The 26422-nt window shown below is 36.3% G+C and overlaps 1 protein-coding gene across 1 annotated transcript in view; it reads left to right on the top strand.

Moving 5' to 3' along the window:
- Positions 1-25667, top strand: part of ATP1B3 (ATPase, Na+/K+ transporting, beta 3 polypeptide) — a 26519-nt gene extending 852 nt beyond the window's left edge. Inside the window, exons 2-7 of the mRNA XM_010568338.1 lie at positions 7957-8085; positions 12688-12795; positions 14346-14533; positions 15254-15304; positions 21077-21163; positions 24584-25667. Of these exons, the coding sequence (XP_010566640.1) occupies positions 7957-8085; positions 12688-12795; positions 14346-14533; positions 15254-15304; positions 21077-21163; positions 24584-24754 (734 nt within the window). The 3' untranslated portion in view covers positions 24755-25667. The remainder of the gene's footprint in view (positions 1-7956; positions 8086-12687; positions 12796-14345; positions 14534-15253; positions 15305-21076; positions 21164-24583) is intronic.
- Positions 25668-26422: the final 755 nt, after the last annotated feature.

A 26422-nucleotide genomic window follows, 5' to 3' on the forward strand; every position in this document is an offset into this window, starting at 1 on the left:
CCCCCCCCCAGCGTCGCAGGAAATCGAGAATGAATGAGCGCGAATTGCCTTTGTACTTCTAGAGGGTAGCTGCGGATCAGAGAAGGAAAGCAAAAAAAACCCCCCAAAACAACAAAAAAACCAAAACTCCAAAAAGTTTATGAGTCCCCATTCTAGATAGTCCGCAAAAGAATGATCGTTGCGTGTCATTGTGCTAAATTTGTTCCAAGATAGAGCTTCTGGGCCTTTTATTTTTCTGAAATGAAGTTTTTACATGAAGGTTCTCCAGTAAAGCTTGTGCAGGCAGTGTTTGTTTTCCTGTTTTCAGGTAGTCTTCCCATTGCTTTCCTCTGAGCTGGAAAGCATGTTATCATAATCTTGTTGCTTCCAATAAAAATATTTGGATTTTCTGAGTATGTTTTCTCATATTAAACCATTGTATAAATGCTTAATATTAGGATGTTTCTTCAGTCCTCATGGGACATATTTACTGACTTCAGAAAACGCTGCGTCTCCTCCCAAAACTTGGATGTAGTCGGGATACTTAATAGTTGTGCTTACAAAACCAACAAGAATCTCAGCGTGGCATAAAGGACCAGGCCAATACATCCTTGGCCTTGACACAATCTCAATGAATACTAATGTTGAAATAGTGAGGAGGAGCCTTGAGCAGACTATGCATGGGGTGTGCTTTCTTTGCAGTGCCAATGTCTCCTGTCTATCAAAAGAGGGCCCTAGCTCCGATGTGAGTTCTCCTCCATTCAGATGGAAATAAGAGCTTGCGAGCTACTCTGCCAGTTGAATAGCAAAGGAGAGGAAATTTCCACTATGCTGTTGTCTAGTGATCTTTCTGTACAGGCAGGTTCCTCAAGTGCGTGGGCTGGAGGAACGGGTGTATGGATTGCAGAAGTCTGTCATGAATCTGACGAGCACAAAGACTGTGGGCACATTAGAAATAGCTTGTAACTTTTTAAAAGAAGTCAAGTTGAAACAACTTTCGCTTTCTTAAGTGGTTTAGGTGATTGGTATGTCCTTAGTGCTGTGTAACTTTTGCTTAGCCTGGACATTAAAAGATGACTAGTCAGCAGCACTGTAAACTGTTGGTGTATTTTTTTGTCAAAATTTATTTGTCCTGGCATTTTGTGATTAACACATTGTACTTATTTAATTATATATATATAAAGTAAATTATAGTTTTTGACTGTTTTGGGGGGTGGCATGTGGCTTTCTGTTTGGTTTTAATTTTTTTAATTGCAGAACACTAATTTAATGGCTCTGTCGGCACAGAAGAACATGCAGGGTTTGGTGTCACTTCTGCCCTTGCTGTGCTGATGTGAGCTTGGACTAGTCTCACTGACTATTGTTCCTTTTCTGTTGCTGGTCTCCTGTCTGAAAGGCGGGGAGGTAGGAGAAGAAAGCTCTGGTTGCCAGTCTGCTCAGCTTTGGTGTCTCCAGGGGCAGCATGATAAGAATTCAGCTGGCTCTGGTTCTTCCATGCATACTTCTCTTGTCTCAAGACAACTTCCTCACAGAAATGAGACAGAAGCAGTAGAGAAACTGTTAAATAATTATTTACAGTATGTGCATGTTTTGCCCTAGTCTTGAGACAGTTCTTGGGGCTTATGTAAATTCTAACTGCAAGGCAGTGATTCTCTGTGACTGAGTGCTGTGGCATTGGAGTACTCATCTTCATCTGCCATTTCTACGCCAGGATTTGTGAAAAGATCAAACACAAGCAGCTCTTAGACTCATTTGTCATCTAACAGAGTTATGGTGCCTTTTAGAGTTTGGTAAAGAGTCACCTTTTACAGTTTGGTAGAAACACTGTACTAAGTCTTCTCTTGCTGTAAAAAATGAGAGATTTTTACTTTACTTTTTGTGGACTTGAGGTATAATTCAATTTTAATTTTTCACAAATCGATATCCAAATCTAACCCACCGCCCCCTTATATTTTTTGTTATCTGGCATAATACTTTGTTGTATTAAAGAGAGAGAAAATACTGGAAAAAACTGTTGATGACTTAAGTTGGTGGTGTTCTCAGCAAGAAGGCATAAGGGGCACTAATACTCCTCACAGAGGTGATGGGAAGAAGGGTCAGTCCTGGGGTTCCACACAGGTTTTAATCAGGTAGGGCAAAGAAAGGAGAACTTGCAAGACTGCCATGTGGGGCCTTCCTGTAAGTAAAAGGAAGACTAGCATCTGGCTCTGCCTGTAATGGCAAGGTGCTGTGCCTTTATTTGCCTGTAATTTAGCAAGAACAGAGTGAGATCATCGTGAAAGTATTGTAATGCAGTGCTCACTAAACACTCAAATATGTGCATAATCATACAATATAGACAGTAAACTCTTTTTACACAGGGATACAGAAAAATAATTTGTGTCAAAAAAGGCAATATAGAGTCTAGCAATACTTCATTTACGGTCACGTTAGATGTCATGCCAAGCGTATTTAAGCCTTTCTGTAAAGCTAGTTATGTCAGGGTGTTCAAGGTAGAGGTGGAGTTTTCTTAAAGTACGTAGAAATTTGGACCTACTGAATATTATTTTAAACGCTTATTTGTATCCTTCAGTGCATAAATAAGTGCTTGAAATTAAAAAAAAACAAAACAAAAACCCACAAAAAGTCCTACAACAAACCCCAACACCTTATTTTTAGGAAGGCTTTCCACCATGTCAATGGATATACAGTCTTGTCGGTCACCGTAACAAAAGATCCAGTTTTGCTTCTGTTTAGTCTTCACTGAGTTCTTGCTGGGGCATACAGTGCTGTCAAAGTTTTAACTGCTTTTCTGACTTGATTATTCTGTGTTCTTTATCAGCGTTTTGAGCAGGATTTTGTTGTGATTTAGCTTTCTTCACAGGTAGTGTAATATTAAACATTCTGGCATCACTGTCTGCCATTGCAGTAGAAGCACTTCCACATCCAAGTTGTGAATTGGAGAGACACACACTGCTCTTTTTTTGTTTTGTGGCAGATGGACAGTTAATGTAAAAAAACCCTGCACAGCCAGGAATATGACTGCAGTCAAAAATCTTACTAAACTTTTCCATGATACTGCCTATCGTAAGAAATGAATATTTGAGAAATCAGTAGAATATTTTATTTTCCATGACACAGATCACTCTGAAGGCATGCCTTCTCTTGTTGCAGGTATCAGTAAGCTCTGGTGGTACAGTGAGGGTATTTGGGGGGGGGGTTGGGCTTTTTTGTGTTGTAAATGGTTAATCATGACATTAAGTGCTGGCTTTTGTGATTCTTTGCAAGTGTTGCATGTGACAATTTTTATTGTCTCCTGAAGTGTTTAGCCATGTTATATGTGGAGCCCTGGCTTACTGTGAAATAAATAGTAGTAACACAGGACCAAGGTTTTATTTCTTCCTGAAGTCTTCCTTCCCTCTTTCTTCCTCTCCTTCCCCAAAATTTGGAAAACAGTAATTCTTAAGTGTTTAGGGAATAAAGTTGAAACATGATTAGTGCTTATCTAGTATGTATAGTTATGTTAGCTTAAGGCAAAGAAATCCATCTGCAGGTGGACCAAAAATCCTTCTTGATGTTGCTGGCATTGGTGGTGGTCACTACTAACATTACTTAAGTATCTAAATCCCACTTGTTAAAGATACTGAAGAATGATCATGCAGGTGATAGGATCAATGCAGCATGGAGTCCAACAAACCATAAAGACAGCATTTCGTTTTCATTGTTGCAGATGATGTTGAGTAAATGCTTCCATGTCTGTTGTGAGAGTGTTTATATTGATACCTGTATATATCTACCGATGTATTACATGTAGGTAGATCTGCCAATCTGATTTAAGCCAGATTGACATGCTTTTAATCACTTCTGCCATGTAAAGTTTGGAAAGCTTGTATTCATCATGGTAATGATGGTCAGGTACATGATATTTTTTGCATTCACCAGAGTCAGAAATTTTGGTTTTGATCACGGAGAAGTGTTTTGATCCCTGCAAATGAACTCCAATTAATGATGGCACCAACATGTTGGTTCAGAAATAGTAGGTTTCCAGATTTGACTGTGGCTTATCCATGTGGTTAAGATATGAAAGGGTTTTGGTACTGTGATGCCCTGCAAAAAAGAAAAACAAAACAAACAAAACAACTAGGTAAATTGTAATGCAGAATTTTGGGTTTGATAGTTTTCCTTGTGTGATAGTTTTAGTGTCAAAGACCGAGAGACTCGAAGGGTTTGGTGTAGCAAGATGTTCTGCAACGTTTGAATCGAGTTTCATTTTAGATGTGGTAGCTGTATTTTCCTTGGAGTAAATGTGGAGGATAGCTTTCCACTGTTACTTGGGTACATCTTGTTTCCTGACAAGAAATCCAGTGTTATGTGAAATTATTTTGGCAGAGCTTCTTGACAGGTTATGGCTTGTTCACTGTGATTAGCTTAGGATAATTAATACTAATAGGCTCACAAAGAGCAGCTTACTCAGTTTTGGGCTGTTGGAAGTTGCAGAGGGGTTTTTTGTTGTTTGTTTTTTCCCTCTTTTTAACGTGGCAAAGTAGCATAAATGGGGCAGCTTAGTCTAATGGTTGGTGTTCTGCAGCGCATTTACAGGCCATAGTAAAATAAAGATTAAAAATAATCTCTGTGTGTGTGCACACATGCGCACTTTGCTGGACTGGGGAGGTTAGTGGAGTTTCAGGGCTGTGAATAGAAAGTCTTTCTAGCCTTGTTACTGCTGCAGCCCTGGTGGATGTGATGTTGCTGGGAGGGACAAGGACGCCGTAAGCAACTGTTCACGCTGCAGTCTCCATTGCGGAGTCGACTGCTGGGTTTTAGACGTTGGGGTCCCTCTCGTTGTCCCCACTGTTGGCACTCCCTCTGTGGGCCTGAGGACTCCCCAGGGACTGCCTACACTAGCAGTTCTGCCCTGCTGCAGCTCTTGGCAGAGGAGGGGGACCCCAGCAGCCCCCGTCCCTGCTGGAGTGGAGAGGCTGTGTAAGTGGGTAGGCACCATTGGCTCGACTGAGGGAGCAAAGGAAGAGAGCTGCAGCAGGCTTGGATCAGCAATTCAGGGTGCTTTAAAATGAGGCCCAAGGCCAGTATTGCAGATGTTACAGTAGTATTGGCCCAAAGCAGTACTAAGTGCTGTGTACACCACCATGCTGCTGTTATGCCCATCAGTAATAAACAAGTGGGCAGGGATTTTTTTGTTTTTTATCTGGTGAAGTTATGTGTCATCTTTTGGAAATTAAAATACAAATGTATTCTGAAACAGCTCAATGAAAAAAGATTTCCCTGACTTTCTTGCTTTTATGTTAATTGCCACAGAAGGTGCTTGTCTTGTCTTAAATGTCAAACTTTTTTTTCTGTTCCATTGGAACTGATTGATGAATGTCTTGCTCACTTGATGGAAAAAGGACTTTTTAGACAGCTTGACGAATGTGTATTCAATAATTGTTTAAATCGTAGGAATCAAAATGAGAGCTGACCAAAGGTTTTGTAAGGGAGTTTTTTTGTTTGGTTGGTTTTGTGATACCCAAAATACATTGGGTATTAATCAGAAGTTCATTGTTCTGTTTTGGATCCAGTTAAAGTAATTGTGAGCTTATAGGTAAAGCATATTGCTGGTGTGCCAAATACAGATGCAACTTCCATAATGGCTTTTGTTGATTAGGATTTCTAATACTTGTTTTTATGTGCTCTTTTCAGCTTCTAAATAGCCTTAGAAACAGTTTATAATACATATCTAGCTGTCTTGTTCATTATAGAGTAAGCCTGTTCTTGTGTTCACATACTTTGCTACTTAATGTCTAATCACTGCGTTGTATCTTACATCTCAGTGGTTCCCAAATGTATTTTAAAGAGCTGATCACTTTCAGATTATTGCAGATTGGTAACTTTCTCAACATATGAAATTGAAAACTAAACCCAAACCAAAATCCAGTAACATTTAGCTGGTTGCTGCAGAGAACTTATGTTATGGTAAAGATAATTTGGGAACCACCTCATTATTTTAATATATGTACACTGAATTCTTTTAGGAGAGGTAATATGGGTACTTGCAGCTTTAGTGGTCATGGTTTACTGGGGGCTGTAGTACACTAGAAAATATTTCAGTGCAAAATGTTCAGTTTCTGGGACAGGAGCCAGGGGTTAGGCTTCCTTCTGTCATCTTCCAGTGGACAGTATGCATCACTGGGGTACAGTCATTTTTGCTTTTGCTTTTTCCTTTTCTATGGAAGGGTGAAAAATACTGCACTTGATTCTCTCATATAATCAAGTGTTGGTCGTAGAATGTTGCATAATGGTTTCGATGTGCTTTTCTTGACCTGAGTTATATCTCTCTGGCTTCCTGATAGCTTGACTATTTTATAAAAATTGAATTTCCATCATTGTTCGGTTATGTTTTTGAATTAGAAAGCTTTTGAATGTGGCTCTCTGTGCAAGCATCTGAATTCCTCAATATTTGTGTAGCTCTCATTCTTTTTGACAATGTCTATGCATGTGTCCTTAAGTCTCAAGTGTTCAGTCTTAAAACAGAATCACACGCTCTTTTTTTTTTTTTAGGTTAGTATTGTATACTTGATTAATAAAACAATTTCTGTTGAATCTTAAATGTTTTTTAGTAAGTCTTCCATCCATATAGTATATATGCTTCATCTTCAGTTGGGAACTGTCTCCAGGTAAATGTAAATTTTAAAAGGTAATCTAATAGTAATCAGTCATCAGTACATACTCTCAGAACTTCTGAAAACAAAACCAAGGAAGTGTAGCAAACAGTATGCTGTTATTTCTTTAATGAGATACACTAACACAGGTCTATCAGCGTCAAAAACCACATAGTGCAAGAATACAAAACCTTGTTTGAAAACTTATTTACTAAAACAATTGAGCTGTCCCAAATTTTGAAAGGCTTTTGAATGAGGGCTATGCATCATAACTCTGAAAAAAAGGGCAGAAAGTTCTTCGAAAATCTCTGCAGGTGATCTGAGTCCATATCATCTCTAAAGTAAGATTTTAACTTTGGCCTGTCCGTTACCAACAGCAAACAACGGATCTGTGTATCCAGAGTGCATGCATAATAAAAAATGGGGGTGGGGTGGAAGAACAGGGGAAAAAATAAACACACTTCATCACAGTAAGTTTTCAAGCTGTTTTCCTAAGTAGTGTTCTCACTTAGTGATTTGTTGCAGCTAAGTGATGGAGAGGTACAGCATCGTAATAGGCTGTTTCCTTGAGGCTGTTTCCTCGAGGCTGTTTCATCAGGTTTTGAGTTCTTCTTTAAGCAACTGTCAAGTTGAAGCTAGAAACGTGTGTAATTGGTGAATTCCAGGAACATTGCTGGGTCCCGGAGGTAGATTGGTAAAGCAGGTGGATGTGTTAGGCAAAGACTTGTGGTAAGTCTGAATAGAAGGCTTGGTTTGTTTTCCAAAATAGGCAGCAGGAAGCATTTTCACCTTGAGTAGTCTCTTGTAACAGGACGTTCGTGTGAATGAATTCTCTGTGTGGAGGTCTCTCAAATATCAACTATGTTATTAAAGCACCAATCCCTCCCTACCTGTTCTGGATCCAGTGTAATAATTTTATCTTTTCACTCAGTTCTTTCGTCCTTCCTGTGTCCCCTTTCTTTCCAGATACGAAACTGTATTTCCCTTAAACAAGTGAAACTATTTTTTTTAAATGGACTGTTTAGTCATCTTTGCCAGCTTTCCTATGTAGCCCAAAGAGTGGTTTTTAATGCTTCTCTCCTAAAAATAGAGATGCCAAAATGTCCTGTAAATTTGAAGAGCCAGCAAGTATGAATAAAATGTTTTTGCAGGCAGTATTGTGCACTGTGCAATAGATATGTATGCTAGAGGCATATTGATTTATAACTACAATTAGGAGTGGCAAGGGATTAGGGGAGAACAAAAACCCAAACATCTTATTGCTTATTTCCCATTTTGATTTTCAAAATAGGTAGTGGAATTAGCTGAAACTAAAATAGTAATTTTAGCTTTTTCTTTACAGGTTTGATCTTACTATTCTATCTGGTATTTTACGGCTTCCTAGCAGCACTCTTCACATTCACAATGTGGGTTATGCTTCAAACACTGAGCAGCGATATTCCAAAATATCGTGACCGGATTTCTAGTCCAGGTAACAGTGTATTTATTTTTTCATAAACCTCTGTCTGATTTAACAGTACGTTTCATTTGAGAGTTTGTTTGAAGTATGAACTGTCTGTGGGAAACTGTGGTTGTTATTGAAGTACTTACAGGTTTCAAAGGTAAAACTTGGTGTGAGGCAAGTTATATATGTTTATAACATAAATTCAGTTAGTAGCTTTTTGTATGTATGTACTAACTTTTGCTGTTGTTTCTCCAAGTTCTTTTCAGTTGAATTTGTCATGTATGTAGACTGCAATTTTACCTGCACATCCACACAATGTGCTGTTGTAGAAGTGGGATTATCTTTTAATCAGATTGCTTTAAAGATACTATAAAACAGTTCTCTCGGATCACATGGAAGGCTGCCTGTGATTAGTAGTTGATACTTTGGAGAAAGTACAGGAAGGCTGTACTGTGGAGGTGATCTGCTCAAGAATGTGTAAGGACTATGATACGAAGGCATTTCCAGAGTGTTCATTATAGTATTAGATAGCTTTCAACTGACATGGAATATCTGTGGATTCCAGGGGTTGTTGACCTATTATGTAAGTATTCACTGAAGAGAGAGTGTCCTGTTTTATGAAAAAGCTAAGTCCATGTAACATGTAGCTGCCACTAAAAGTGGTGTCCTGCTTCCTGGAAGTATTGCTTCCTTTGTGTATATGCCCATCCACTCCTACGGTTGGGTGGTTCAAGGAGCTATATGTGACAGAAATGCCGTCCTGCACAAATAAAAATTAATAATAAGTTTTTTTTGTTTTGTTTTTTTAAATTTTTTCCTTCTTTTTTTTTACTTTTTAGATTTTATTTTAAAGGTTGGTTTAAATATTTCACAAAGATCTGTCATTATAGGCTCTATTTCGGTGTATCTCCATATTGGAAAAAAATAAAGGATTTTCACTCTGAAGGATTTAAAAGATGCTTTTGCATACTTTAACTACACCAGAGAGATTAGTGTTTTCTAGTTACTGCTTCTGGAGAATGTCTTAAGTATTTGATTTGTATGTGCAACTTAAATGATTGGGCCACCTGAAAATTTGATAAAATATCTCAAATTTTATAATAACTTGGCTTAGGGACCCAATTAGTGTTTAAAACACAGCAAAACTAAATGGCTGTGCAATATTAATATTTTGGTGGAAGTTAGACTTTTTTTAAAAAATACTTTTTCCTTTTTTTGAACTCTAAATTCTTAAAATTAACTGGCATCTTGCAGCTGCATCAACACTTAAGATGGTATAGTAATCTTTGTGTGAGCAAGTTGCAGTTGGGCCAACATGATAAATGTCTCTGGATTCTGAGCAGAATTTGTTTTGATGCAGTGTTCAGGCCTTCTTTAACAAGTGTCCTCCTCTTATAAGGGATTCTTGAGGATTTGTGCTGGTTTTTTTTCAAGCTAAGAATGGGTGAAAGGCTGGAAAAAATAATAATAATACCTGCTTAGTTTAAAAAAAAAAAAGAAAAAAAAGAAGGTGGCTTAGTTGACCATTTCTCCCCATTTCCTTTGTGGTAGTCAGAACCTTGGTAGTGGATGGAGCTATGGGTAGCTGTGACTTAATACTAGACTTGAGTGACATTTTTTCTCTCGTGCCTCTCGCAGTTCAGCATATTAATTTTCCTTTGTTTTGAAATAAGTCATAAGGGATGTTTGTTTAAAAAAGTATGCCACAATTAGTTTTTAATTTAAGAGTTCCTATAACATTTCTGAATTAAATTTTTTTTATTAACAATGTCTTTAATTACTCATACATGAAAGTTAATAAAATTGCTCATTTCTGTTTTAATGTTTTTCTTTAACTCTGTCATTTTTCACTTGCAGTGAAACATGTCATGTTCCTGGCTGTAAAACTTTAAATTATAAAAAAAACTCTACACACAAAACCTGGATGGCGTAGGTCAAAGGTTTTACTCTTGCGTTACACATACTTGGAAATCTCACAGTTGATTTATTTTATAATTGATATTTGACTTGCATTGTACACTGGGTTATAATAGTATCAATCAAATCCAGATGATTCAAAAACCTTTTTTTTTTAAATCCCTCTTGGAATTGTAGGATAATGTAATCTCTATTACAATCCTAGATATGATCCTATGTTGAAGCTGCTAATTCTGTTCCTCTGGAAGAGCCCAAATCCTGCATCTCTCGCAGTCTATGCATCAGTCCTTCACATAGCTTTTTCTGTAGAATTTACACCATAGTCTCTAGGAAGACTGTGATCCACTGGAATTGGAGCAGTCCCTTCCTCTTAGGATGTTTTTGAAGTTCCCCTGAAGCAATAAATCTCTTCAAATTATTGTTTCATTCATTGATGACTAGTTTAGTTTATCATATTCACTTTGAAAACCAGCATTTTAAGTCCTTCATTTACAGTATAATTCTATAGATAATAACAATCTCTTCCACCCCCAAACCCCTTAGTGTGTAAAACCGCTTCAGTGATTTTTCAGCCCTGTTACTAATTGGCTTGTATTTTGTTGAATCCCAGTTCAGTGTGGAGGCCAGAAGATGACTGTAATGGTGCAAAGTAATTTGCAGTCAAAAATGGTATTTGTAGTTTTATATGGACTGTCAGTCATTAAGGCATTTAGTTGTGGCTTGCCTGGAAATAATTTAACTGCTGCTAATGCAGAAAGAAGGATTTATGATTTATTGGAAATCCTACAAAAAAGGTAGAGTAAAAAAGCATTACATTTTATCTGGGGTTTTTTTTTAGAATCTAAAAGATGTTTGTCTGTGATAAATTTCTGCTATATACCTTTATTTTCTCCCCAATTTAAAGTATTTGTAATAATTTCTACCTTTGGGTGAGAAGCTTGGTCATTTCTATAGGTGAATCCTTAATAGACCTGGACTGCTCGATTGCACTTTCTATATGCTTTCCAAAAGTTTACTGTGATTGATTAACTACAGTAATGTACTAAGAATCCAACATTAAGACAACTTATCCGACTTTATCTTCCCACTGTAGTCTTACCTTCTTAAATGTTTTTTTTGTATAAAGAAGGTGTGACTTCATTTTTATTTTTTGATTTTGGGAGATGAGTTTTGTTTTCTGCCTTAAATTTTATTCATTTGGGAATCTAGTTTTAATTGGTTTTGCCAGAGGGTAGGAAACTACATGGCATTCTAAGCTGATACAATTAGTTGGCACTATGATTGCAACTTCTTCCCTTATGCCAAATTTGATGTTGATCAAACCATTTTAATATTCTAACTTAGAAAACTAGTCTGATAAAAAAATAGGCTGAGGGTCTGTTGTTTGGGTTTTTTTCTTTTGTGAAATGGCAGTGTCAGTTCTCAGCTATACTTGAAGAGACAGATGCATGGACACTCATCTATTAATCACAACTGCAGGGTTTTTATCCGGTCTAATTATTTATATTAAATAAGAGTTGCCTTAAGGTAGTGTGAATAAAGCAGTCAATCATACACCCTTTTTTGAACAGATTTAATCTCTCCTGCAGTGTCTGGTGGTGTAGTGCTATTTTGTCTGCTGCTGAAGCTGTGATGAATAATAGTAGCGTTAGGTATCTCTGTTAGTGACAACTCCTGATGGTACAGTGCTGTGTGTATCAGCAGAGTGTGCCTTTTGCTTTCACCTGCTACAAAAAAATCCCTAAGGTTTAACTCTATACCTTTCTTTGCCCATATTCTGTGAAGAAGGACAGTTTACCTCTATCAAGGGCCCAAACTCCGTGTCAGTGTGTGCCTTTTTATCCTTCAACACAAAGCTGGACTTCAGCATTCTGTGTGCTTGTTTCTCCTGCTGGTCCTGGCTCCCTGGCTGTAGATTGTTTCTGTTCCAGTACCCTCAGCCAGCAGCTGAATGAAGCCAGCCGTGGGCCCCCACTGCACTGCAGCAGCCGGGGGATCCCTGACTGCTGCAGTGCCCGGTGCTAGCAGCCTGGGAGGCAGCTCAGGAGCGTTCGTAGATACCACAGCCCTTTCAAATGACAGGCATGCAGTGTTTTAAAGTTTCTTGTATTCTCTATGAGACAGATGACATCTGAACTTCCTGTTTGAGGAGAAGGAGGAAAAGACTAACTAACTTGGCTTGTCTGTTTTGATTGAGAAATCTTTCAAGCCATCTTTATGCATTATAAAGTTTTTAAAAATACTTTGTTTCTTGTGGGTTTCTATGAGATTAATGCAATCATAGATTCGCTCTATTGCCTGAAGCTTTGAAGCATAGTTTTAACTGGAGGTTTTCTGGGTGTGGTTTGGGGTATTTTTTTCAATTATTTTTTAAGTTTAATTTGCTGAATATGGGAAGTGGGAAGCGAATCAGTAAAATTATTTGATTGAAATTGATTAAGTGGCTGATTTTGCTATTCCTAATCAGTTGGGTTTGGTTTGTGAATTGCAGTTATACATTGGATTGAATTTAAGTATTAATTCACGTAACGTTGATTTTGATGACTGCCTTCAAGCACAAACTACCTTCCAGTACTGTGGAATATAGGGGTAGCATTGATGTTTCTTTACAGATAGGTATTTTCCAGTTTATGGATATGATTTTTGAGTAGGTTAGAGTGGTGTAAGGAAGAGAAGTTGTTTGGTTCTTTACTTGCACTTTTTCTTTTTAAGGACTTATGATTTCACCAAAGCCAGACACTGCGTTGGAATTTTACTTTAACAAGAGTGACGCGCAGTCATACGCAGAATATATTTCTACACTTAGAAAATTCCTTGAATGTAAGTAAGTTACTTACAACTGCCCAAGTAATTCCAGAGTCTTAATGCTGAGTACATTAGTTTCCTTTTTTGCTTGTAGTTGCCAATTGCTCATGCAAGTTCAGGCTTACTCTGGACATGTGTGTTATTAAAGTATATACTTTACAGAAAAAGGTAAGTAGCGATACCTGTGTTGGACAGGGAGCCTGAGCATGAGGAATAGTGGAGTACGTAATGGAGAGTTTTGGGTCCTACTTCAGTGTTTTGGTGACATGGTTGTTTAAATACTACAAGATGTAGAAATTACGTATGCCAAAAGAGTTCAGTGTAAAATGACCTACGTCATGTATTTGGAGGCAAAGTTTATCAAGACTTAACTGATCAGTCTTTCATCTAAATGGCTTGGTAACTGAGTGAGAATCCTTTAGTCTTAAGAACTTGAGTGTTTGCCTGTTTAAAAAATGAGGCACACAAAGATTAAATTAATTGCAATTTATTAACTTTCACCCTGATACACAGTATTTATGGGCAGAAATATTAAAACATTGAATTTAGAACATGGAGAAAAGGTAACACAGGACCAGACTGAAGGATGGCAAAATCATTAGTTTGTCATACATTATTTTATAAATATGCCTGTATGTACACTTACTGTAGTAATACAGAAATCAATTTAAAATATTAGTAAGTTTAACCCCTCAAAAGTTGTATATCAGAATTGAAGAGGTGCTGTAAAATCTCACCTGTGTGCATGAGTTGCTTTGTTAGCTACACAAGCTATACTTGAATCTATCTGGATTTGTAGTTTTGCTGCCTACTATCAGCTGCTGTCAGTAGGCTTTTCTTTCAGAGCTCTACCAAGGGTTCCTGGGAGGAATGCTGCATTTCATGATTACCTGCCTCTCCTGCATTTCAGTGGGTTTTGGACTTTTGCATTGAGGATGAACTTTCCCTTTTTCCATTTTACTTTGTTTATGCATAGCTGGGGGTGGGGTGTAAGGGAGGGGAACAAAACCACAAGATGTGTTAAATGTGAATAGATGAGCATCTTTTGACAATGTGATCTGTGTAATTGTGAAACACAAGAAAGTGAGAAACAACTCGGGATGTTAGTATAACATCAGTTATACTACCTGATGTTAATGTAGAGGCAATTTAGCATTAGTCACTGAAATACTTGAAGTTTTCCTGTGTGTTTATAAAAGAAACATGTGCAAAGGGAAAACTGGTTTAGTTTCCAGGTAGAAACTTGATTGTTTATATTTTAACACATTATTAGTTTAGAATTAGTGTAGGTACAGAAATTAATGAACTTGTGGTTATTGATACTATTCAAAAAGCAGGACAGCGTTTTTTCTTTTGTAATGCTCAAGTACAGTGCCACTTCTTGATACACTTTGAAAAAGTGTTTGTTAAGATGGATATAAGAGACATAGTGCTCTGAAAATAGTCCTTTGAGAAAACTCCTAGGCAAGTAACAGCTATAAATTAGATGTTTATGTAGGCTTCTGCATTTTTTGGCTACTTGTATGCTTTACACCATTGATTTATAAGCTATTTCTGTTTCATAGCATATGATGATTCAAAGCAATCCCAAAACGTAAACTGTACACCAGGAAGGATTTTTGATCAGAATGATGTTGCTGTTAAAAAGGCCTGTCGATTTAACCTCTCTGAGCTTGGACAATGCTCTGGAAAGGAAGACAAGACCTTTGGCTATTCTAAAGGAACTCCCTGCGTGCTTGTGAAAATGAACAGAGTAAGTGCCTACTTATTTTTTAATTCTTAGTGTAAGTGCTCCCAACTACCACTGTATGAAAAATGACTGTAGAAAAGGACGGAAATATGTGTCCAGTTTGCTTCTCAAGATACTTGCATTTCTGGAACAGTGTAATTTACTGAAATGTCTAGCAATTCATGTGAGCTTTTTGAGCATTCTAATACTTACAAGTATTGGCTTTGATTACTTGCATCAAAATATGTGAAAACCTTGTTTTAAGAAGTACAGTGCTCTTTGGTTTTGCTTACTGTTCTATGTAACAGACTGTAAACCACTGTGCAGGCAAAGTGTGTTTTACTGCATGTCTGAGTTCTAGAAATGTAATTCGAATGTAATGTATTCTGTAACTCCCGAACTATGTGAGGTGATGAAAACTTCACTGGGTGAATAAGTATTTGACTTTTCTGTATGCTATACATTACTTGAACTGCTGACTGGTTTGAGCCATTAATGTTGCATGCTGAATGTAAAATAAGAAAATCGTCCTTTCTGTGGCCACTGTAACTATTTGAGCTTTAACTTAACAATGCTTTAAATCTTAGTCCTAGTCTAAAATTGTGCTTCATCTAAAAATGCCGCTAGATGGATTTGCTCCCTGTATGAACTCTGTCATATTAGGTGGGAGAAAAGTTCAAATTCAGTCTGTAGAACTGGAAAGGGGAAGAAAGTCTATAAATATTTTAACTTTCTCTCCACTAGATAATTGGATTAAAGCCTGAAGGAGAACCACGTATACAGTGTACCTCTAAGGTCAGTTCTGAATGTAAGAAATAAGTGTGCAGTTAATTTTCCTTGTGATTAGAATGAAAAGTGAAGTAATATGCTGTGTCAGAACATGTATTTCACACTCCTCCTTTCTCATTAGACTTTGTACTTTTTTTTTTCTCATTTTCATCTTACTGTATGTCTAGTTTAGTTTTAGTGACTTTAATTTCTTCAATGTACTTATAAAAATACTTTTTTGTTATTGTTGTTCTTTCATCTTTAGATGTGTTTGAGCTACCTGACTTGCTTTAGAGTCAAGGAAAATGCAGACATGTTATTTGTGGTCACATTTATTTATTTATTGTGAGTTGTGTTTTGTTTTCCCATTTCATAACCTATATTTTTATTTTTTCTCCATGCTGCAAGTGCACCTAAGACAATTTTATAAATGATGGGTAAGACACAGTGTGGAAACTAATATTACTGTTCAAGTAAAAGTTGCCTTCAAATCAAGTATAAACTACTTATAATAACGGCTAATCTATGCATATTTGTTGTGTTCCAATGGATTTACACAGAATGTTATATGGCAGCTACAGTGATTACTTTGACGTCTTCATATTTTTCCTAGACTGCTTGGGGGGGCAGTGAAAGCCTTGGTAAGTTAGTAGCTTGAGTAAGGGATGGAGTCATGGCTTTTAGCTTGAGGTAACTGATAAAAATGTAGGCTGGGAAATTTCAGCAATTAATGAGACAAATACTGTCAGTGTTCCTGCCTTCATCCTAGGTACCTGTGGTAGGCATAAATTTTAATACTTGATTTTTGTGGAGTCTTTGAAAGTTTTGGTCTCCCTATGACAGTCCGTTGAAAGGGAAGGTGATTCCTTCTATTATTTGAGACTGATTTCTTTGTGTCTGTTCTTAAAAAATGTTGTTTTGTTGGAGGAATTATTTATGCTTTAGAATAAAGCAATTAAGTTCCTTCTTTTACTAGTACTCTTTCTTCTTTGACTTCTCTAGTTTATCATTTTTCGTAATATAGTATCCCAAACTGGACAGAAGTTTGCCTCTAGCTGAGGTATTGTTAATGACAGAATTTTTCACTCTGTCATCACAATGGAAGTAATAATATCTCTTGAGGTGAATTTGCCGTTTGTAATACATTGAGTCTTTATTTTAATCATTTTACTATTTAGATCTTTCTTTTGGTTATTTCCCAGTCTGTATTTGTAGATGTGATTTCTTGAAGTTCAGAGCTTTGAATTTCATGTTGCTATTTTTGGCCTCCCTGTGTAATTTTTCTTGATCATTTTAATGGGATTGAGTTCTCTGAAGTGTTTTGAGCTACTTGTGGCTTGGTACCATCAATGAATGAACTTTCTTTTACATCTCACAAGTCCTCACTGAAGACACTGAATAAGGTCCAGGACAGTCATCTCCATTTCCACCTCATATGCTTTGTGATGTGTTGAGAACTAATGTTCAAGTGATTTATAAAATACTGATGGTAATCCTATTTTATGATGATTATATTTCTTCAGCTTTCTTATATGGATGCTCTGTGAGACAGTGGTAAAAGCTATACTAAGCAAATCACAGACAATGCTTTTTCTTATCCTCTTAGCTGATTTCACTAGCAAAAGAATGTTTGGTAACAACTTGGTTGATCGTGGTGGGTTTTTGTGCTATCTTTTTTACCCTTTGAGATACTTACAAATAAACTGTATGTTACGGTATTTTCTTGCATGCTCTTTATTTAAGTACTGCTTTTTACTCTATCTAGTTAGAATTTCTCTGATCTACACAAGTGTAGTGTTTTTAAATTTTAAGATTATTAATCTTATTAGTTCTTTAGTGACTTCCAGGGAAAATATTTGGCAGGCTTTGCCACTTTGAATGCATCTATTTTATCTTTAATTAGCCTATTCTCGCCCTAGCTCATCATGATTTACCAGCTTAGGAAAGCTTAAGTATTGGTACAATTCATCCTTCTCTGTGGGCAACAAAGCAGCAGCATCAACAACTTTCATTTTCTCCTTTTGTCTATGCTTCATTTTTACAGAACTTCTTTCTGTTATGCCCCTTGCTTATTGAAACTCTTAAAGGATTATGCTGTTCTTTACATCAGCTTATGAGGCCTTATTTCCAATTCCATTTTTAGTTCTTTGACTCTTCAGGATATGAATGCTGTGTAATGGTCTCTTTCTCTCCTGTAGTGGATAAGGTGAATGCTTACTTGGAAATAATATCTTGTTGGTCTTCTGGATCTTGTTCATGCAAGGATGTGAATTGTGACCCTCTGGTGTGCACACTGGAAACGTGGAGAAGGATAGCCAATAGGCTTTTGTGCATTTTGCAGACAAATTTATAATTGCATTGTGTCTGCCACTATATTTGAATGTTCCCACAAATACTGGCTCATAACAGAAGTTGAAGTGTGGTCATTTGTACGTCTGTATTGCTTCTCTTATTCAGAGTGTTTACCTAGTCTTTAAGTAATTGATGTGTTCTGTTGCAGTGTTTTGGGTTTTGGGTTGTTGTTGGTTTTTTTTTTTTTCCTTCTGTGTTGCTGTCGGCAAATGTGGATTAAAAGAATTCAGAGTGTACTGCAAAATGTAATCCAGGTGACACACGTTCCTGAAAATAAACCCTGCACTACATATTAGCTTCATAGAACATGTGAGCATATTTGTGCAGTCCATAGCACAAATGCAACTTACTAGTAATTTTAAATTTTACATCAGAAATCTTTAACATCTGAGTGACAAAGATGGATTTTTGCTTAAAAGGTGATTTTACTGGGCAGAGCAGAAATCCTACTACCATGTTCTCTTCATTATAGAGCAGGCTTTTTTTTTTTAAATAGGTAGGTGTGCTGTTTACCAATTTTCTTTCCCCTTCATCTATGTTTTTAAATATTTCTTCTTTATAGTTATACATATGTTCAGAGCAATTTGGAGAAGTGTCTGCCTGAACTTAACACAATCTGACTTTTAAATGGAAAATTTATTTATTTATTTATTTATTTAACGAAGAGGGCAAGTTTCTGAAATACAAAATAAAGTTAACAGCTTCTGTCTGTGCATCCTGCCAGTCTTTGCCACCTGAAATGTAATTTTTTTTCACTTGGAAATGTATATTTTTCAAGCATTCTCCTGTGAGGCAATTCTTCTTTCTTCTCCCTGCACTTTTACTATGGGATTTTTTTAAAATAGAAAAATTTTAGATAAACCTGTGATTTCAGAGTCAGCACACTTGATAGTTGGGGATGCTCCCCTCTCTGTCCCCACACAGTGATAGCTGTCATCACTATAATTTCTGTAGATTAGGGAAATGAGTATTTGCAGTGTCAGACTAATTACAGCTGGTTCTTCCTTCTGCACCCTGGAGGAGCTGAGCTGTTGTAGTCTTGAGGATCTCCACAAAGAAGCCAAAAAAGGATTGTGTTTCCAAGAAATTTGAAGATCAGCATTTTAGGTCTTTAGTTTGGGGCTGGAGGTGCACAATTTCATGTGTGCTGGAACATCTTGCAGCAGTATTCTTTTGAGTGAAAACTATCTTTACTGAAAACTGGTAGATTCGATGCGTGATTTTTTTTTTTTTTTAACTACAGAAAAGAAAACTAGCCTTAATTCCAAAATATATAGATTTCTGCTGGTTAGTCTCAATCTTGACTTTGTACTCGGTATCACTTTCTAGTTTACAAGAATGAAGAATGACTGTATGAATGACACTACGTGCCTTGCTATTGTCGACATACTCAGCATCTGAGTTACCTTGCTTTTTGTGACAGAAATCTTAGATGTTTTACAGTTTCTACTAATGGATACTGCTCTTTGTCTTGTGCAATGATACCATTTCTTCTTCTCAAATGATTACAGACCAGTCTCACCCAAGTTCTTGTACATTATTTTAACATCCACAAAATTATTCTTTCTAAGACACAGTCTTAATAAAGACCCAGTAAGTGAGGTGGAAGCCTATCTGTCCAGCTAAGTGGTCTGATTTTTAGATTTGCTGACTGCCTGCAACTCTTTGTGGAAATTGTAAATGGTAAGCAGAAAAAGTGACACTCACTAATGGACTGATCTTTTGAAGCTCTTCAGCAAATGAAGCTTGTTTAGCTGTTGTGTTTGTTTTTTTTAATTGTGTAGGGTTATTGATTAGTATTAATAAATTATTAAAGAAAACCTCAAACCCCACAGCAGTTGCATGAGACAGGCAGTTGCATGTCCCAGAACCTCTCTGCTATTGCACTGATAGCCTAATGCATATATATTTATGACTGCATGCATGTGTTGTGTTTAGCTGCTCCAGAAAGCTCTACTCCTATAAATCTTTCTTATGTTATTCTGTATTCTGATTTTTTTAACTGTTAGTTCGGAAGTATATTTGAAAAATGAGTATTTTCAGCTGCATGAGCTTTAAATAAAATAAAGAATAAGGGTGAAAAGCAACACATTTCTACTTACTAATTATATTTGCTAGCTCAAGGTCCAAAATACTTAATAAACATATATTGAAGAATTGCAGTAATTTAGACTGCAGAGGAACAAGAATGAGGTCATATCCTACACAACATATTGTATGTTCTTTTGAGGAGGTGAGGAGAAGGTATTCTTGAGCTGTGGTCTATTCTTCACTATTTTTTTGATGTTTGTGTTCCTCTTTTGCTTAGTTCTATTACTGCAGTTGTATTCTGAACTTGGTAGTGTTATCTTTTTAAAATTGCAGCTGTTGTATATGGTAGTATAGAAAAAACAATGAAAGTTACTAATGCTCTTTGAACTTGTGAATTACACTGAACAAGCAGTGATGTTCTGAAGATACATTTAGCATTTTGGGGGTGGTTGTTTTAGTGGCATTTCCCTTTATCATGGTAATACGTTTACCTTATTATAGAAAGTCACATTAGATGTGGGCATTTCCTAGTGGTTTGAACTTGCGGTAGTTTGACATCCTGCCAGGATACACAATCCTGAGGAATATTGTATATGGGGAGATGTGTCTATGTATCGCTATACTGATAGCCTGTGTCTGGGACAGCTCAATCGTATATACATATTTTGTATATCTTACAGATTGGGTGACTCAGAAATTAGGCAGCAACTTTGGAGGTAGCTGCTTCTTATTACAAGATTTGGGATTATAGGGGGAAGTCTAGCGATAAGGCATGCATATGTATATTGTTCCTTGAAGGTGGTAATGACACACAGAAACTCTAGTAACATCACCATTTTAAACTTGGGTTTCCTTTAGGTAGCCTGTATTCTAAGGCTAGCTGAACAAATGTTAGGAATAGTACACCATTGCAGGGAGGGGGCTATAGTTCTTTGTGAAGGGTTGTATCGTTCCAAATTTGAGAGGCTTAAAAACCTGGATTTAAACAGAAATTAATCTTTAACTTTAACTGAAATACAGATGTGCTCTTGCTTTACCAAAACATCTTGCAGATACTTGGGATTTTAGCTTATATATGGGTTTTTTTGGTTGTTGTTGAATTATTCATTGCAATGAATATCCTCCCCCCCTCCCCCCCCTTTTCTTTGACTCATAAGGGAAACATGAAGGCAAGCTGTCTTGACTTGATTACTAATTTAAATACTGCTGTTAATAATCCTTACTGTAGCAGATGTGTGCAGCATGTAACTGTTTGCCAAAAATAAATCTATTTTGGAAGTTATTCTAAGAGTTTGTAGCTCAGTTGCCTTTTTTTAGGGGTCTTGCACTTTATCATTGGGTTATAATTATAATTTTGTATTCATTTTTATGGAAGCAGGTGTTAACTTCTAATTTTTTTGCTATCTCAAATCACAGGAAGAAGGCATGGTTGAGGTAAATTATTTTCCTCCTGAAGGCTTGATTGACTTAATGTACTTTCCATACTATGGGAAAAGCTTGCATGTAAGTATACCTTAATGATGGTCTTAATTTTGTAAATGTTTTGTTTCTGTTTACATTTACAATTACTAATATAAGATTGATTCTGAAGTTTGAACTTTGTAATGAGGTACTCATAAGACATATTATGTATGTAGGAATTTCAAAGTGCTTGATGAGATTAGAGATACGCTTTAGCAGACATAAGCAAATAAACTGGGCATTGTCCTAATGAAGAAGAGGTTGTATGCTAGCAGTATTAAGGGCATCTGCTGCTTTTTGGTCACTGATACCTTTTGGAATCTTTTTAAATGCAGGGAAAGGCAGGAAAAGTAAACTGGTTCTTTGGATTACAGTACAGTTTCTAACAGTTAATCCTTGGGGTTTATGTATAGTATATTAAGTTTACAATTCATTATGGTACTGTTGGTTATATTTCTTTGTGGCTCTGCAGTCATGTTTTCTGTTTACTCTGTTTTATGAAGAAGCACTTCAAGGTAGCAGATAGATTTATTTTTTTAACTATTAATATTTTATGATTTTTTAAATTTAAATTTTCTTATCTTCGTTTTTCTTTGCTTGTGCCATGTATCCTCATTGTATTCTGACATAAATTTTATTTATCGAATTGAAGAATACTTAGGTTTTAAAAAACCCCAAACCTCACTACTTTATGGACACAGAATACATAGAGTTAAAACTCCAATTTCTTTTCAAACTTGAATTTAGTTATTTTTTCTTTTCTTGCATCGACTTGTGATAACTACATACAGAAAATCTATACCTTCTGTCAAGTATAAAATTATATTGCCTCTTATTGACCAACTTATTAGTCTAATAAACATCTTCACTGTTCCCCATTGGAGATAAAAGGACTTTTTAAACATAAATCTATTAGATCCATAGTATACCAGAGTGGAGGTTTGTAATTTCCCCAGAGTGATTTTTGTACTAAATTATTCCTTTATCAGTTATTTTTCCAGTGTATGCTGTACTTACTTGCAGCAGTTCACATAACCTTTGTTTATCCTCACATGGCTTTTAGTAATGAGGAAGGAGTTTGTTTTTCTTCAACATTTACCTTCATGTTACTTATGGGTAGTTCCGTGTTTTCAATTTTGTTGCCAGACTTTTTGAATTGGTAAACCATCCATTTTCTTAGACATACAAGATTAGGGAAAGACTGTCAACCTGTGCTTCCAACAGGCAGAGTCAGTGCATACTCTATCCACTTCTTGTAATGTAAGAATAGGGAAAGAGAGCACTGCTTCCCTAACAAACACAGTAGACCTTGAGATGTCAGGAGGTAGTTGGTACCAAAGATGGGATGAAGAACTTTCCTGACAAAATACCTGTCTGGCTGCTATACTGGTGGAAAAGGAAAGATTATGATAGGAGAGTAATGAAGTCAGGCAAAACTCAATGCTATTCCTTGCTTGACTTACGGGATTAAGAAAAAGCTTTACTTTTTTTTAATAAATGTAATTTTTGTTTGGGTTTTTGGGGGGGGAGGGAGGTTGTTTTGTTTGTTTTGTTTCAATGTCCTTTCATGTTGACATTGTATGTGGGATAGGGGCTATGGTTTGAGGGATTCTTGTTTATGTGAGGCTCAATTCTCATAACATTAGTAAATCATGAAAAGGAAGAGGCAGTAAGAGGAGTTGTGAGAGATTGAGGTATTTGACTAGATCTCAGGAGACTGGATTGATTTCTTGGCTATAAAACAGCATTTTAATATTATATCAGTGTGGAATTGTTGAATTACTTTATTCTGTAAGGGAGGTAAGAGCATTCAACTAATCTTGCTGCTCTTGTGCTAAGGTAGGAGCCATAAAAGTGCTAATATCTACAGTTCCATGGTCCAGAATGGCTACTTGCCTTTTGCTGCTCAGCACAATGAGCCCAACTCCCTGACCTTGGGGAACATTGCCTTTTTTAGATGATGTGTAGTGCTTAATGAGGATGCTGATTCTTTTCCTTCCTCCTGCCAAATTTTATATTGAGTAAAAGTCCATTCTGTTATCATGTGTCTTCAAAGCATCATAGAAGTTTGTGTACCTATTTTGAAAAAATTTGCCAATGAGAAGACTTCTCTGAGGAAAGATGGGAATTTTATTTCTGTTTTTTAGAAAACTCAGTACCTCAAGTGTGGTATCACTCTTATAACTGGAGAATTTTGAGGGTGCTTTGCCTAGCTGCATTTCCCCCTCCCAGTTTGAAGTCTGTAGGAGCACAGGAAAATTTCTGATGTACTAAAATCACCATCCAAGGAAAGCGGTTATTTCCATCTACTTCTTACTAGTACTTCACATTAAAGATTTTAGCACATCAGCTTCCATGCCATCATTCTTTGTAAATGAGACTTTGAGTATTCTGTAGTGCTTTCTTTGGTAGAGAAGCAGGGGAGATTAGCCTAAAAATAACAGAAATGTATTAAGGAGTTTAACTTAATAAGGAAAAAGAAAATCTAATGCAAAATTTATTCAATTAAAATTTAAGGCTTATATTTGTATAATACTGCAGTGTCATATACAGTCCACTGGCTTACATGAATTTTTGCCAAGGAAATAAATAATTTTGCTTAATCAGCAGTCAGCAGTATTGCCCTAAAAATACATTTATATTTTTATGGAAAAACTTTATGAATAGTGGATGATATACTGCTTTAACAGTGTATAATAAATAAGCCCTTATTTAATTCATAGGCACTTTACAAGAGAATTCAAGTTGTCCTAATTGAATTGGACTTGAGAAATAATATTGGGCTGAAAAAAAAATTAATTTTGCATTCATTCTCAAATTTTAATTTTTATTATAGGGAATGGAGTCAAGAATTGTAATTGTTCCACCAAATATGATTGACCAGGATACTGTCAGAATGTTCAAGGAAAGGTTTCTGTGTAAAGCTATCAATCAGATAACGCATTTTAGAATGGATTGTTGCTGAACAAGTAAATGGTATAGAGTGGAAGGGAAGCTAGTTTACTAGTATTTGTTGAATTGTGCTTTTGGCAAAAAAACACTTAAAACTGTGCTAGAAAAGTTATGTTCTATAGCAGATTAAAAAAACCCCCAAAACTCAAAACCAGCAGAAGAGACAATGGACTGGATAGGAAGGAAGACTGTAATTTCAGAGACTGTTTCAAGTAGAGGTGTCTAGAAAAACTGGACCCAATATAATAGAAAGGGGTAAAGTCATATGCCTCTTGAAGATACTGTCTGTGACTTAAATTATGTTGAATGTATTAGTTAAGAAATAGTATGAAGAATGGGTACCTGACTATCTAACTTGGAAAAAAAAGTCTTACCTGAGTCAAATTGGGCTTTGAAAAGTTGGGTTCTTAATTAGCTTTTTTTCTTAACTGTTCTGATGGATTAAATGTTAATTTAAATGCTAATTTACTCTGGTATCTCAAATATTTTCCCCATCTTTCTGTTTACTAGGCTCACTATTTACAGCCTTTAGTGGCTGTTCAACTAGCAATTAACTCCAACAGTACCAAAGAAGAAATAGCAATTGAGTGTAAGATCCTGGGCTCACCTAATTTAAAAAATGAAGATGAACGTGACAAGTTTCTGGGACGAATTGCCTTCAAAGTTCAAATGACTGAATAGCTGGAGTAAAAAATTCTCCACAAAGTAAACATTGTGTTGTCTGTTTTGTATCAGCTGGACATGCCATTCTAGTATATGAGACCACCTTGGAGAATGTTAAGGTGGTTTACGGCGTTCAGGGTAGCATATTAATATGCTTCCAAATCGTATGTTTAAAATCCCTCAAAATAAATGCCTATCCTGCTTCTGCCTGCCCCATTGGAACAGTGTACAGACTATAGTTATGTCATAGGGACCTGTAAATAGCTGTTTTCAAACATAATAATGGTGACCTTTGTCCTGTTCTAAAACGTGGTTTTATCCCCCAAGTGAGTGTCTCAAGCTTAATGTGCTGTGCTATGTAAATATTGTATTGATTTAACACTGGTTTAACTGTCATATCTCAATGCTGACACAGTTATAGGGATAAATAATAAATGGTACCTGATTGACATAGTGATTTTTTTTGTAAGAGTAAACACCTCCAACGTAAATTGTGTGTATGGGTGTGGGTGGGTAGATGGATGGATGGCTGTGTGGAGATGCCTTAAATTGTAGACTGGGTGGCATGGGAGAATTGAAATGGATTTTAAGAGTTGGTATGGATTTCTGAAAGCAAGTGCTCAACTAGTACTTTCTTGTGCTTGTCACTGTGCAAGTATTGTGTACATGTAATACTTGGTATAGAGTTTGGTATTCTAGCTGAGGAATCTTTCTTCGTGTTGTTAATTGCTTGCAATATGTGGAGCACAAATAAAATCTATACAATATTTTAAAACTTTTTAGTTCAGAAATATCAATATACAGCAATTGTAATTGTTTAGGGTCCTGGTAACAGTTGTACAACAGAGCTGCTTGAAAGAAATGGCCTCACTGTTGTGGGAATAGGGTTTCATTTTCCAATTAAAAAATTTCCTGAAGAACCTCTGTTTAACAAAAAAAATAAAAAAAGGATTGTCTTGATTAAACATTCCTGTTTAATTTATATACTCTGTTTCATTGCATCATTTTAACATGCTTCATGTCTCTGTCTGCTCTTTCATCTTGGATTTTCTGTGTATTTCCTCATCGTCCATTTAGACAATTGGTAGCATCAACTGCTTTGTAGAAATAGCCTATTGACTTGGAGTGGATTACTTGCAGTTTAACTTAAAATCCAGTTGCTAAAATGACTACAAATGGACTGGTTTATTTGTGGCTGGTTGTCACATTGAACCAAGTTGACCCATTATATTGGGTTATAACTTCTGCAGTTGTGCTGACATGGGGTTTATTATTACTCTTCCCCAGGGTTTTTGTTTGGTTTGGTCTTTGGGTTTTTTTGAGCACATGGTCCACATTCTGATGTCTTCTCAATATTAAAGACCATAGCAAAATTAGCATTTATGTAAATACCTGTATGTTCTGCTAGTTAGGCCTAAATTTGTTAACATGCTTTTATGCCTAATTCTTACAGTGGTTTTTAATATTTTATTTAAATGAATTAAATGAATGGTTCCTAAAATTCAAGGTCCGGTCTTAATGCCCTGCTTTGAAGATGTTTGAGGCCAGTCTAAGCCACATTAGTGCAAAACTTTTTTAACACCTGTGCAAGCTTACACTGGTGCACAGTTGGAGGAAGCTGCTCTTAATGGGACTTGAACAGTGTCTTGAACCTCATTAAAAATAGATTTATACTGATCTGATACC

Source organism: Haliaeetus leucocephalus, unplaced genomic scaffold (assembly GCF_000737465.1).
Source record: "Haliaeetus leucocephalus isolate CR32 unplaced genomic scaffold, Haliaeetus_leucocephalus-4.0 Scaffold240, whole genome shotgun sequence".
Taxonomy (NCBI): Eukaryota; Metazoa; Chordata; class Aves; order Accipitriformes; family Accipitridae; genus Haliaeetus; species Haliaeetus leucocephalus.